Source organism: Manduca sexta, chromosome 25 (genome assembly GCF_014839805.1).
Source record: "Manduca sexta isolate Smith_Timp_Sample1 chromosome 25, JHU_Msex_v1.0, whole genome shotgun sequence".
NCBI lineage: Eukaryota > Metazoa > Arthropoda > Insecta > Lepidoptera > Sphingidae > Manduca > Manduca sexta.
In genome coordinates this window covers 12,268,788-12,284,183 of record NC_051139.1, presented here as the reverse complement: position 1 = coordinate 12,284,183, position 15,396 = coordinate 12,268,788, and the positions used below count along the sequence as shown (strand labels likewise).

General features: G+C 33.1%; 1 protein-coding gene across 3 annotated transcripts in view; it reads left to right on the top strand.

Annotated features, from left to right (window-relative positions):
* The window catches only part of LOC115443766, a 75,092-nt gene extending 62,813 nt beyond the window's left edge, over positions 1–12,279 (top strand). For 2 of the 3 annotated variants that reach the window (XM_030169321.2, XM_030169319.2), the window contains 7 exons: positions 5,951–6,100; positions 6,385–7,113; positions 7,360–7,596; positions 7,910–8,141; positions 8,377–8,612; positions 8,993–9,444; positions 9,763–12,279. In XM_030169321.2, the coding sequence (XP_030025181.2) occupies positions 5,951–6,100; positions 6,385–7,113; positions 7,360–7,596; positions 7,910–8,141; positions 8,377–8,612; positions 8,993–9,444; positions 9,763–10,011 (2,285 nt within the window). In that variant the 3' untranslated portion in view covers positions 10,012–12,279. The remainder of the gene's footprint in view (positions 1–5,950; positions 6,101–6,384; positions 7,114–7,359; positions 7,597–7,909; positions 8,142–8,376; positions 8,613–8,992; positions 9,445–9,762) is intronic. The other variant, XM_030169320.2, reaches the window with a different exon arrangement.
* The last annotated feature ends 3,117 nt before the right edge of the window (positions 12,280–15,396 follow it).

The window sequence follows — 15,396 nt, the reverse complement described above, 5'->3', positions numbered from 1 at the left end:
AACACAGAGAAAACAGTTTGTGTAGATACTTAAATAAAAAATGTGTGTGCGTGCGTGTGTGCATGTTTGTGTTTCCCATTATCTGCCCACTTTTATGCATAAAAAATATGAGTATTCTCATATGAAACGGTTAACTACATCTTCAACCTATATTTGAATTGTACATATTAACTTTATACTATACATCTAAATCGATACTCGGGTGTTTGTCACTTAGTATTCAGAGTCTGTTTATGTTTTAATATTTTTATATTAATATACTGGATGATTTGATAACGCACGGTTACTCGTCCCGCTGTGGACCCATCTCGGCAATGTGATTGTACTATAAAAACGTTTTCAAGTAAAATACCAAGGAATGGTCCCTTTCTACACCATTCACCTCTTGTTTGTAATCAGCTGATGTTTACTCACATTGTTCCTTTTACCTTTCTAACTATTATTTGTTGATTTGTTACACCATTATCTTATGATCGTTACAATCTTTACAATTTACTTTAATCATAACGCGCCTCGAACCGTACCCATATTGTGTTTGAAAAGCCTAAATATAGTTTGGTCGAAAATATACTTATATACGTAACAAAACGTGATGTTTTCAAGTGTCGCATCCTCAACAATAAACTACATACTTCGAATCACCATCAATGATTTTTCAACGATATTTCATACTTTACGTATTTTTCAATTATTTGTTAATTTATTTCCTAGTTTTAAGCCCGGCTACACAAGTAACATACCTTTCACTGTACACCGGATACAGCCGCAATCAAACCTAACCACTACGATTGTAGGCAATCGAAAGGACCCATCGTTTGCACAAAAGACGCGCTCCTATTTATAATGCACTTTAAACCCATTAATAACTATTTAATAACAAAAGAACGTTAATCATTCGTCTTAAATACAAATAATTAAGGGGTAAAAAGCAGATGATCTTCGACGGGACTAAATCCTATCATCTTATTGGGAGTGAAAGGGCATAAACTAATATAAATCGTCGCGAAAACCTTGTTGGGAAATATTCTGGTTTCCGAAGGTCCAACTAGGTTAATAGATGAATTAGATTAACTATATTTAGTAAATTGTAGCATTCGCGATGGGTACGAAGGTAGCACGATGTTTTGCAACTATTTATACACTGTGAAATTTGAAGAACACGCAATTTGTTAAATTCTTAACCAGTTTACCTAAATATTCGCGTTAATGTTACTTGTATGAAAAGTTCATGACTGTGGGAAAGCTAAGATCTTTAACGTCGAAAAATTATGTGTCTTGTTAAAATAACATGTTGATAATTAGATTAGTTATTACCTTGAATTCCCTATTTCAATATTAAGAATGCTCAACCGTTTTATCATAAATCTGGATTGTTTTTTTGCTGACATTAGGCATACGGTTTTGATGGTATACCTGTGCTACCTAAGCACGTGTACCATATATTAATGCGGTGATATATATAAATCCGGTTATGTCAAACGCTTTCCAATAAACGATGCAGAAGAGCGTGTCGAAAGTGGTTATGATAAAGTTCTGTGTTATCCGCAACCGCGGGTGCCGTACGGCGGCGATGGCGCGACGAGTCAGAGGTTAAGCCACGTAACACACTTCACAAGATGTGGAGCTCCACTAACTCTACCCGACACTCAACACCTACCCATTACAAAATATTGATATTATATCGACGTAATAAAATCGCTGATGAATTTCAAAAGAATTCTAATGGTTTCAAATAATATTTTATTTATTATCACTATTTATTGATTGACGGATTTATGAACAAATATGAATATTTCAATATAATCTTTTTGTTTATAGGCGCGTTCCTCTTAACCGTTGTGGAGATTCATTCGTTCTGATCCCCGCAAAGATCCTATTAAGCTGACCTTAATTTTAATTAATCTACAATTTGCATATAGAAAGTGTGGTCTTTGTATGCTTTAAATTCCAGTAATTATCCTCAAAAGTCAAAACGAAAGCTGAAGGGGATCGTAAAATAACTTTCAAAGCAATAATTGTCCTTTTCATGCGGAAACTGTACTTTGATAAAGACACGGACCTTTCGCGACGTCCTTGATACCTTCATAAATATTCAGACACTTTCACGTTACACACGCGATACAATATTGTTAAAAATATAAAGTGGCAGTATAAGCCCCAATAATTTTATTTGTGTGGGGTTCGCGGCGCTCGAATGTGGCCGGATGTTCTCCTTTTGTTGCTCTGCTATCGTTTTGTTATTTGCGAAGTATACGTAAAATGGAAAGTTGACCTCTCGAAATTCGCTGCATATCTTCTTCGTCGTACTCGTATCTGCCTACGCATCTGCAGCTATTTTTATGCAACGTGCTCTAAATTTCACTAACAATCTTTCTCTTTTTTCTATGCGTGTGGTGTCTTTTATAGACTTTATTACACACAACACGTAATATATGCTAATACATCATCGAACAAATAGAGAGACATAATTTAGCCTGTCAACCATACTTTCAGTTCCTCGTATAATAGGCCTTCTATTAACACCTTCGAAGATGTTCGTGTCGCTTTAAAAGTTTACTTATTCAATTATTACTTTTCCGTGCTAAAGCGTAGTAATCTTGCGGGGAAAGGATTTGAATGCTTGTAAAAATACAATGCCTAAAACCTATACCTAGGTCATTAAAGTAAACTATTTTACAGTCAGTACAGTCGTCAGGACAGTTAAGACTTTAGTCCCCCCCGTGACCACGACAGCTGCAAAATCTTCGAAACATCAGGAAAAAATAATAATATAAAAAACCGCGATAAAATCTATAAATAGTTTAATTTCAATGTCTAACATTCGCGTAAACATAAAAAATCATTAGGGCATTTATATTTTTTAGTTTTTTTTTCTGAGAAGCGGTATTGTTAGAAGACAAATGAGAAGTCAATAGAAATTAAATCCATACAAGTGCATGAATTGAGTAATGCGATCATAAATCTCTGATCTCTAAAATTTTAACATACACTACACATAATGAAATTCACGCTTCAAATATTTGACAAAACATAATCGAATTATGGCACATTTCTCTCTTTTGCATTTTAAAGCTGTTATCGTTTATTGTTATTTATTGCCTTATAATGTAAGCGTAACAAAATTATATTATAGTATTGAATTTTAATAAGAATATTTAAAATATTAATGAAATACAGTGGAATGTGTGACTAAGCAACTGCATTAAGTTATATATAGCAAAAAACAACTTCCGATATCCGCAATAATTACTGAAAACTATTTTTTACTAACTTCTTCTTTATAATGCATTGAGCATTATTTAAAATATCGTGTATGACTACTGACTGACTATTTTACTACCTACCTTCTGACTATTCCCTACCTTTACTCATTTATATTAGTATGTGAATAATTGAAAAACGAATCCTGGATGAGTTTTGAAACTTGAATGAGAATTTTTGGCATTCACGCGATTAGTGTTTAAGAAATCTCAAGACTGATGAAGGGAAGAATTATATAAAATTCACATCACGTATTATACTAGCTATTTATAAAAAAAAATAATGATGTACAGACTCACCTATGAATGTAACTATAAGGTATGTTGGCGTATAAACGATGCACATTTGCACTCGACTGCCATTACTTTTGTAATATATAATCACATTAATAACCTATGTATTATATTTATTGTGGTTATTACACAGGACATGGGAACCAATGATTATATATATTTATTAGTTAACGCGATACTTAATCATTCCTATCGTAGATGTGGAAAATGAATATAGAAAGCTCACATAAATAGCATATAGAAATATTCACATTTGAATTAACTCAAATTTATTTTCATAAAATCCATATACATGTTTTATATTTTTAAAATCTATTTGTTTAATATTTTATTTATATATGTGGAAGACTAACAGCTATAAGTAATTAAATATAACAATGATGTAGTCAAACTGAAAGTCAATAACAAGTCTTCACTTATAGTTTTCTTTTCGTCACATCGATTCACGATTATTAATAAATTGAGAAATCCATTAAAATATATAACTATTCATAACGAATACAGCTAGGCGTAATCTAGTTATTAAAAGCAATAAAGTCTAATTTCGTTTGCTATTGCAACAAAATGAATATGTCAACTAGGAAATGATCATATTAAACATGTCATAGAAAGCGTAAACTATTCACCTATGACACTGAGGCTAATCAAGATTGGGAACAAGCGATCACCATATTATTAACTCTGCATAATTTGAACACCAAATAACATAACAGACCAATTTCATAATCCCAAAATAGTTAACAAATGAATAATATTTATCTGTTTGGGTGACAGGATTTATTATTACAATTATTAATAAAAGAATAGGTTTTTTGACAAAACTATGGTTTTATTAACATCTCAAATGGATGTATTATGTAATGCTTGCAAGGATTAATGGCGGAGAGCAGGCTAGCATCGGACCGAGGAGTGCCACACAACTCGTGAGCGTGACATCTTGAACCGGGCTTTCACTTGCTCGTGTCCTCACGCAAATGTAGCCATTCTAAGATATAACCAACATTGCTTATAGCGTCTAACACAAAGGAGCTATTCAATTACATCATTATAAAAGATAGGTGTAGTTAGTTTTTTAACACACAAACGTTATTGTAACAAACAAAAGGTTTTCGCGACAGCTATTTCGCAATATGGTAATAACACAAACACGATGCGTATGTTAGTGTAGGAATGTTGTGAACGTGTTTTTATTATTGACACTCCAATAAATTCTATCGAAAATAAATGAAAGTTGTATATGTTCTATCAAAAAAAAAATATATCGTCACGTCACACTTTAAAATAATCCATTTTAAATGAAAGTTATAAAAGATTCCCAAACACTTGTACGATTGAGAATCTTTCAGAGTGTACAAACACGCATATCTCTATGCCTAATCTGTATAATCGTAAATATAAATGGGATATATACATATAATTAGGATAAATCTAAGTAAAATTTTAAAAAGACTGAGTAGATAATATTAACAATGAGTCTATATATTTATCACACATATTGTATAAATAATTTTGAAATTCATATTTAGTAAAAGGTTATAGGAAGAGGACATGCTTCCAAACAATAGCAAGATTTTGTTAAAGATATATCAGAAACAAGGAAGCGTAACTATTATAATATTCACACGAAAAATGTAAGAGTATGTCACCTTACTAGTGTTAGAAGATTGGAAAGATAATGTGGGCGTTAATGTTCTTTCTACAGAAGCTTAAAATTCCAATTTTAATTAGGCAATTTGTCGACATTCTTCGCTAAATATCGTAATATACAATATGTTGACATTTTTATAGAGTTTGATTATCGTTTACGAGATGGATTTCTATTAACATCCCAATTTAGTGGCATTCTAATATCTCTTTAATTAGTGTGTAAATTCGTTACATAGTGAACTGGATTTTTGACTTGTTTTGAATAAAGTAGATATGCAAAGGTAAACGAAAATTTCCAGAGAATTTTAAAAGTCGGTACATGAAGAACCTGGAATGTCCAACATTGCAAATATTTAAGTTATGTGTTTACGGTAACACCAAATTAAATAGTGTCATGTTTCACTTTCCATCTAACAAGCTGTAATTTACACGGTCTATATTAAGTCTTTAATGGTAATCTCTACTTTTTCTACCAAGTTGTTATACCTATAGATTAGTGCGGTCTAGATACATTACTGAGGTATTCCGCCATTTTCCCGTCTGCGTGTATAAATATACAAAACCTATTACTGTTTTTGTCATAATTACAGCTATATTAGGGCATACTTATCACTGTTTTTACTATAATAATAATTTATTGAAGTAGCACATATAAACAAAATTTAATAAGTGATATAATTTATACCCAATTACCTGCATGGGTGGAGTGTGGTTTATAGTTAATTTGTGTATAATATAATGTATTCCAGATAACATGGACGGTCAATTAGACGCAGTGAATGGAACGTACTGGGAACCGGCCGCCGCAGGTGTGCGCGCGCAGCGAGGTCCCGACAAACCTGACCGCAGACCACACGAGAACAAAAAGAAAATTGAAAACACACGCTTGCAGTCACATGGTATGGACTATTGAAGTTTATAATATCTCCTTATATGCATTCTTTTCATTTTTAGTCACAATACTTGCAACCTCGCGCCATTTAATTTTGGGTGAGTTAAAAGCTGATGTTTGAACTAACAACACAATTCGAACATTCAAAGTTTTACAATATCACAATGAACACGTTCACAATATTTTTTTGAATGTACATGCAATTATAAACACGCACGAATATATTTTTTTATTTAGTAATTCTTAAACTATTTAAACACGAGTCATGTGTTGAGTAACCAATAATTGCAGGCACCAAAACATCGGAAATCGATTTCTACGACGCTGATACCGACAAAAACTACGATTTGACGTCAATAATAGACACAATAACAGAAACAAACCCAAAAAGAAAATTACCCATTGCACCAGTGTTCCCCAGTCACATTACACCTGAAGTACAATATGGGAACGAGAAAGCTGATTCAGAAAAACTAAGGACTCCAAAAATATTAGAAGGAACGGACGTGTTACCAGAAGATTCTACTCTTAAACCTCATATTACACAAAAACCTGAAAAACCACTGGAAATAATATTTAAAGACGGCGCTATAACGACTACCACAACAGAAACTATAAATCGGGCAGAAACTGTTAATGAATTCACTAATTTTGAAGAAAAAATAACGACAAAGAAGATTAGCGAACCTCTCCTTAAATTACACCCGTCTTTCTATAAGGATTATTCTGCTCCAGTGCCAAAGGGACCTCAAGTTGTCAACATTAGAGAAGACGTTATTCCACTACCAGATTTACCTCCAGAAGTGCAAGAATTTTACATTCGTCGCCCAGTCAACGTTGACGCCAATTTTACATCAGGTCACTCTAAACTTTTCGGCATTTCTATTGAGGATGCAGAAAAAATGAGATCTACAACACAAAGTTCGTTGTACAACACACGGGTGTCCCCCACGCTTCCCACGTGGCGTGACGGCGATGACACCACCACGAAAAAATATCCAACCAATTTCAATTTGGAAGGTAAGCTATAATGTTTCTATTGTGGGATGCATGTGGTTATTTGGGACTTTTATTGGTACGTATTTTTGTATAATTTATAGTAATAATCATCTTGAACTCACTGCACGCACAGCACTGTGTAAATATTTCACTAAGTCACACTAACAAGACTATCCAGTTACAGAATTTAATAATTCATAGTATTTACAATCTTCCTTTCTCAAAATTTTGTAAACTTTTGCATCAAATAAATTTTCTGTATTTCAGTGCCGCAATGTGGTTCTACCCGACTTGCACTATGTCGTGGAGTGCTACCCTATGACTTGGCAGGCGCCGCGGCAAACATAGGCGGAGTAGAAGTCACCTCGCTGATGCCTCAAATAGAATATCTGGTGGCGACCAATTGCAGCGACCGTGCCAGGCACTTCTTGTGTGCCCTGCTTGAACCCGAGTGTAATCCACCTCCGTATCCACCGAAGATGCCTTGCCACAACTTGTGTAAAGGTAACTGTTTTTTACACCTACATATTGATGTTAAAAATAAAAAAAACATTTTGGTACAAAGTTACATATAATATTATAATAATATATAATATATTTATATTTATAGGTGACGAAAATGTCTTGTACCCCTTTTTAAGCACATTGTGCACACGCAAGAGTGTGAGATTTGGCATAATTGAGGTATATTCATATAGAAAGCGGTTGCAGAAAAATAAAACTGCGTAAATAGTTTTCATAAAAGTAGTAAAATTATTTTTTTGTAAATAGTAACTTGAACTGATCTAAAGTATTATTCACTGCATTCGTATTTCAGCAATTATTGATAGCTGCGACGGTTTGATACCAAGAGAATTGACACCTGCGTTCAAGTGTCATCAATATTCGAACAACAACTGCGTTGCTGCCAAGAATCCTTGCTACCCTCGCGAGCTAGGTTGTGGAGACGGCACGTGTATACCACGGGATTGGATATGCGATGGAACCCGAGACTGTCCTGCTGGAGAGGACGAGGTTGGCTGCATTACTTGTGAAAAGAACGAATACCGGTAAGAAACTATGATCGTATTAAAAAAAAAACTATAAATATGCTGAGGGATAAAAATATAAAACAGTTCATTAAAAAAAAATAAAGTTACATTATAATGATGGTTATGGTAGAGTAATGGAAAAACTAGCATTAGTACAAAAAAATTCGAATTTTATTTACAGAAAATCTATAGTGCCTGAAATAGACATAAGGCAATGCCACAAGAAACCAAAATTAATGTAATTTCTTTTCAGTTGTGCTTCGGGTGGATGCATACAAAAGCGCTGGCTCTGTGATGGATACGCAGACTGTGCCAATGGTGAGGATGAAGAGGATGATCTTTGTGGCTCACGAGGTGGTCACGTGGTGACAGGAGATAGGGGAGGTGAACCTGGTGAAGACGCTGCAGGGTCGGCACCAGCGCCTGCTGTGAGGAAACCTAACCGCGTGCCTCCTCCGCACCAAAAATACAGTGACCTACGTGTATTAGGTAACATTTTTTTCGGAAGTAAAAGAATATCAATCTGATGATCAGGTCAAATAACTGTCCACAGAGCTTGAGGATTATTGAGACCCTACCGAATATTAAGGAAAGACGTAAACATTTGTTGAAGGGAGAGTTTATATTGCAGATCTGAATATTTATATATTGTATTTAACAAGCCTATTATAGTTACTTATATAGTTCATACTTAAATGACGTGAAATTTATTAAATTTATTATTCATACTTAAATTTTATCATCTGTCACCCGGTATTATCTTGGAGTAGGCGCATCATATGTAATATTTATATTATATTTTAATTAAATAGGGTAAATAAAACATATTTTATATAAATTTTATAATAAAGTATAAAAAAATATTACAGGAGAAAATGACAGTAGCAAAGAGCTCCTGGTAACAAGTGACAGTAGCCATCCTTACAAAAGAAACTTCACCAGACGACCATCGCCTTCGCGACTGACTCCTTACATTCGCCGCGTGCCGCCACCAGTAGAAACTACACCAAATTATGAAGCTGTTACCCTCAATGTCGAAAATGATAAGACTGAACCAAAGTCATATGCAGACAAGGAAAATATTGAACAAAATGAATCTATTGAGGATGTAAACATAGGAGACTTGGGTTTATTCGATGATATTAAGAAAGAAGATCAAGATAATATGGTAAAGCGTATAGCGCAGAAAACATCAACTGCCATGCGATCAAAAAGTATGAAAGAAACAGTGGCATCAACAACGGTAGAGCCAACGATCACGCGTCTGGATAAAACCATTAACAAGTTAGAAAGGGTAATCAATGGCGCCGCATTGTTAAGGGTAAATTGGAACAATATTAACCTAACCAATAACTCATTTAATTATGATAATCAGTTAATTATAGGTTCATTGATTTGGTGGGATCAACTCCAAAAAAGGCCTTTACTTCACGAGACATATATAAGCACGGTGGTACGTACGTGCACTAGATGTCCTTCTGTTTATCATTTTGGGTATAAAAATCAGTGACTGACTGTGTGTAGTAGGGTAATAAATCATGTTACATTATAATAAATAAATTTATTTGTCATTACAGTCATAATTGATGTAGTGTAGAGCTGATCACTGACCCAATGTTTACATACTGTTTCATTACAGAAAGCAGTAGCGCAAGAAAAATTGGAAGCAGCTCAAGATGACATCGAGGATTCTCCGGAAAAGAACAACACATCTAAAGGAGATGACCTTCCGTCTGGACCCAGAAGTGGCTCTATAAGTGCCCACGTGTCTCCATGCCCCAGTGGGGAACTTCGTTGTGTCGATGGTAGATGTATCACTCTAGCACAGCTGTGCGACGGTACCATCGACTGTTCGGACCACGCCGACGAAGACAACTGCTACACGTGACCTGTGACGGTAAGTGGTGAGTAGCGCGGTGGTACGAGTGATGGAGCAACTCGGTGCTTTAAAGACATTGATGCCATAGCTTAAGTGTGTGTGAAGTTATCGCCAATCTGGTGAAAGATTTCGAACGTGAATTTATAGTTTTAGTTGATGAGTTATTGGGTGTAATGTTTATGTGAGGTTCTTAAAGGTCGTTTAAGTCCTATTTATATCGAATTTAAGAGCTTGGTAAATGCACAGGTTATATATGAAGCTCAAGTGCGTCAAATGATTCCTTTAAAATTATTTCGCCTAAAATTATTTTTAACGTAGGTACAAAATACACAGCTGTATTAGCGATATTAAAGAAATATGAGCGGCTGTAATTATCTCGTTTACATAATACTTAAACGGCCTTATTACGTGTAGTCGAGTTAAAATCGTTTGTAATTACAATATATAGTTACTTCAGGTATAAGTATAATACCCGTTTATGTACTTGCATAATGTACTTCGTTTTAAGAAATTATGTATCTACCTACTTTGTTACATAAGTATATAAATTCTAAAAGAATAGATTCCTTAAATGTAAATTGCCATCTATACGCTACTATTGTTTGAAATTCAAGATTATAATTCTAATGTGTATCTCAAAAATTATGGTTTTCAAAATAATTAAAACCAAATTATTTATTTACTTACTAGTATATTGGGAAAAATATATGTTTGTATATTTTCCATACATTCCAAATGATTACATCTTTGAACTGTGTATAAGTATTCGTTATTCCGTCTACTCAAAAATTGTTTATTCTGGAATAGGTTAATAAAAAATGTTGTGGCATGAATATGTACGCTGTGATCAGCAATGCATTGGAATGAATCTTTTTAGAGTAATTTAGATGTTGCGGAATTAATCTACAATCTATTATCAATAGAAATTGTGGAAAGACTAAAATATTTACATAATCTGACAGGAAACTGTATATCATCGTCGATACAATCGATTATGAAATAGCTTAAAATCCAGGACATATTATTTTAAATTGAATAATTTAGTGGTACCTAGTTGTCATAATTTTACAATTTATAAAGTAATTCATATATACAGTGATATAAATAAAAACGACTAGATTTTAAAACATAAATACGCATTTGTACATAAGTTTCTTAGTTTTAGGCAATGTTTATTTATCCTGATCGACAGTTCGGATTACTTATACTAAATTTAACTTGTATAAATAGATAAGGGTAAGTTTTTAAGGCTGCTTAAAGTGAATATCTATCTTTAAAATAATTAGACGTCATGAATGCCAAGTATCCGAAAGAGGGGCTGAAATGAAAATACTACAGTAAGTATATAAGATCCCTGGTGACAAAGTTAAGAATGGCCAATGGTATCTTAAATTTGATGCATTTCGTTGCAAACTTAATGATCGTAATATCTTTTGCAAAATACTTTAGTCGTGTTTTGAGTTTGGGAAGGTCAAAATGTACAACTTCTTTACATATTTCAAAATGGTGATTATTTCGTCCTTGTTATACTAAAATGGCATTAATTGTTAAAAAAATAATATAAGTCAAAAAGCTTAGTCAGAAAGAAATGTCTCTTTGCCACTCAAATTTTTGCAGCCACATACACACTAAATTCGTCTTAACTTTTCTTTTAATAACAGCTTTATAACAATTCACAGAAGTTTTCATTGCAATTTAAAATAACAGATAATTTGTTTTTGTGAATGATTATATGTTGGACTAGTCACAGGTTCACGTTGCTTTCAAATTCGTGAAACTGCGCTATGGGTTGTTCGCAGTATTTATCGCTTGAATAATTTCTAAGCTATAAAAACAATATTTGAGGCGATTCAGAATATGAAATAAAATTATTATAAAGATCAGTATCAGATAATCCATTATTATCTGATACAGTTACAACAACAAACACGTACAATTACGTTTCTTTTTTTATTGAATTTGTTTTCATAAGTTAATTTTGTATATATATTTCCTTTTCCTTTCTGTGTAAAATGATGGTAATTAAGGAAGGAGGAAGAATTTAAGGAGGTCCAAAGTAATGTCATAATACTAGATTTTGAATTTTTTGATCATAAATAGCTGAGCTGTATTTACATTATATAATTGACAGTACTTTTAGATCTTAGGATATAAAATATACAATTTACGTTTTAGTATAAGTTATGTAGATAAGTTATTGCTATTGTTTTTTATATATGCTCTTACATGAAGTTATACACAGTTTGTATATCAATAAATATATTGCCATGTTATAAATATTGTTTGTTTCTATAACTGATTTATTTATTTGCACATTTGGTTAACATAAATGTGTAAAGGCAGGATTAATGCCGAAGCCCTTCTATACCAGTGATGCAGTGATGAAACGAAATCGGTAGGGTCAAAAAGTCATAATATGAATGATCAGATGAAATTATCCCTATGAACAACTATTTTAAATGTAATAGTAGCATCTTAAATTTTGAAGGTCAAGAACTTAAATCTTATAGAGTTTTCTTTTTTAGCAATTATCTTAATTCTACGTTCTCAATATTTATAAAGAAGTCTACGCATATTAAAGGAAATTTGATGTCACAAAAGCATTACTAACAAGGAAATGTGATGGTAGGGTAGTTTAAATCTTAAATGATTGAATGAATGAATGACTTGATTCGAAAAAAAATAGTACGGAATATAACTTCTTAATGAAACCCAGTTAGTCGTGCTCAAGTATCAATTTGACAAAATCATCATCTATATGACTAATAGAGAACTGTCTATCGTCTAACTTAGGGTTATTTGATAGAAACATTCACAAGATATATGCAATATCGTTGATGCGAGAATATTCAGACGTATCGGTTTCTAAATTCAACGCGTATATAGATACCTGATTCACATACTTTCCCTATTTCAGTTGCCCTTAATCTTGCTCTGTCGCTAATCTAGAGTCCTCAAGTCTACGTTCAAATTAATCGCCAAAAGTTGGTACAAGGGACAAATTCCTTTATTTTATTTTTTGTGGTTTCTGGAAGATTGTATCACCTCTGCCATCTAATGATAGAGCATGAGATATCTACGTAAATTGGAATTGTCAGGTTCAGAGTTAAATTTCTGAATTAAGGTTATAGCTTAAGGTCCATTTTTCATACATTTTGTTTCACCTTTAATCTGGGTAACTAAACAAGTATTGACAAGTAAAGAATTTAAGAAAGAATTTCGTCGTATTAAATTTTAAAGGCCGAAATATCCATGCATATTAATTATTTTTACGTTTTTCTTTCAACTGCGAGAACTAATCACTAACTAGACGTGAATTTAAATTCTTTACTTGTCAATACTTGTTTAGTTACCCAGATTAAAGGTGAAACAAAATGTATGAAAAATGGACCTTAAGCTATAACCTTAAGTAGAAAGATTAAGTTTGTTTTCTATTCCGCGATTACTTTTTGTGCACTGATATGGGTAAAGACTACAGACTAAATGTCTATCCCATGGCTGGACGTTTATAAACTTCGCGATGCGGTTGCACTTGTTACTCCTCAGTCTAATGATTTAGGAATAAATTGTGTGTCTAATGCCCCAATTATTTTAGAATAAGTTGTAGGGGAAAGTAACGTTGTTGCCTTTTATTTTTACGCAACATAAACTCTTTACTAGCTATTGGGTTAGTTATATGGTAGAGTATTTTTCGTTATCCAAGTAATCTCGCTTTATCCATATCTATTGTTAAATAAAAGTTACAATAATTCTGGTTTCTTTTAATGGACATAGTAGGCAATTTAATTATTGGCATTGTAAGAGTAGAATATCATTAGTCAGCGTCATGATTCTTCTGACGATCCATGCTGTATCTACTTTGTAATAATTGAAAATCTAATGTTACTTTTATTAATAGGTAGGTGAGGTATTTGTCATGATACTAATATTATTATTTTCCTATAGAACCGGCAGTGTGTCCATGATTCTTGAGGTTAGTATGGATGGTAGAAAAAGCCTATTCGTTCCATAATTCGTTCTAGAAAAAATTTCAGAAAAAACAAATATGAAATAAACTTTCCTGTGGTATTTCGTGCGGTCAGTAACATTGCAAAAATGCAAAATATAATAACTTCTTATTCCATCCTCAACCCACTTTATTTCTACTTTTATACCTACGTAGCTATGTTTGTTTATTACAAGTGCTTCGCATTATATTAAAACTACATATATATTATATTATTTTGAATTGAATCGGACTGCCTCGGTGGCGTAGTTGTATTACAATACAACTGCAGTGAGGTCTCGGATTGGATCCCCGGGTCTGAAAATGATATTGGGATATTCTACTCAATATCAGCCTGGAATCCGAAATTTATATCCGATATGGCGAAAGGCTCGCCCCTATCACATCATGGGATGGAATACATACAGTTAAAAGTAGATGCACTAATTGCGCCTCTGCGTACCTCTTCAGGGATAAAAGGCGTCAGTCTATGTGTGTGTGCATAAATGTATTAATTTCGTAAAGATATAACCATTTTAAAATGTAATTAAATGCAAATAGTAATAACCTTTTTTTTTATAGAATAAAAAGAGGTCGGTCATAATAAGTCTTGTGTATGTTTATGATGTTTGTGTTTAAAAGCACGTTTTTTCAGATTTATATTACGCTGGTATGATAATTAATTCTAACGAAATAAGGTAACACTTAAATATTAATTTCTTCTCTATTTATTTGAGTACAAGACGTAAATTGTCTCGGGTCGGTGCCCTCATCGCAATTGTCGTGGAAGTATCATATCACCTAAAGTTTACGCTTCGTGCCCCTCAATACAAGCAAGGATGACTCATTAGCCGGTATCTGCTAAATCTATTGAATGGCGTCGCTTCTCAAATTATCCATGCTTTATTTATGTTAAAAAATATCTTTAAATAAACGTGAATAGGTTGGTTTTTGATTTAACTTTTTACGCAGTTACAGTTGATAAAAACTTTTTTGGTTTTTTTCATTCATAGAATCGGCGATTACCTCATCGAGTCTGTTCGATTTGCAAGTAATCGGACCTCGACGTTGCTTTGTTTTGGTAATTTCACACTTGTTTTAGAGGTCGCCCAGAAACAAGCGTCGCGTTTCCTCGTCTCTCTGAGTAGGGCTGCTTCCTTGTGTTACCTTCATAATGTTAATGAGATATTTATTGTATTTCAAATTCCTACGATATTTTGGTATGGAAAATATATACTTAGATAACTTTTTAATTTTAATACGGCTCTTTAAACATGTATTAGTATCGTAATATAATTTTGAAACCGTTATTGAAGGACGAAAACTAATGTTCCTGGAAATTATGACAATTAGAGCTATTTCTAAACTATACCTTACACTTAAACGTGCCTAACAATAAAAACTATAAC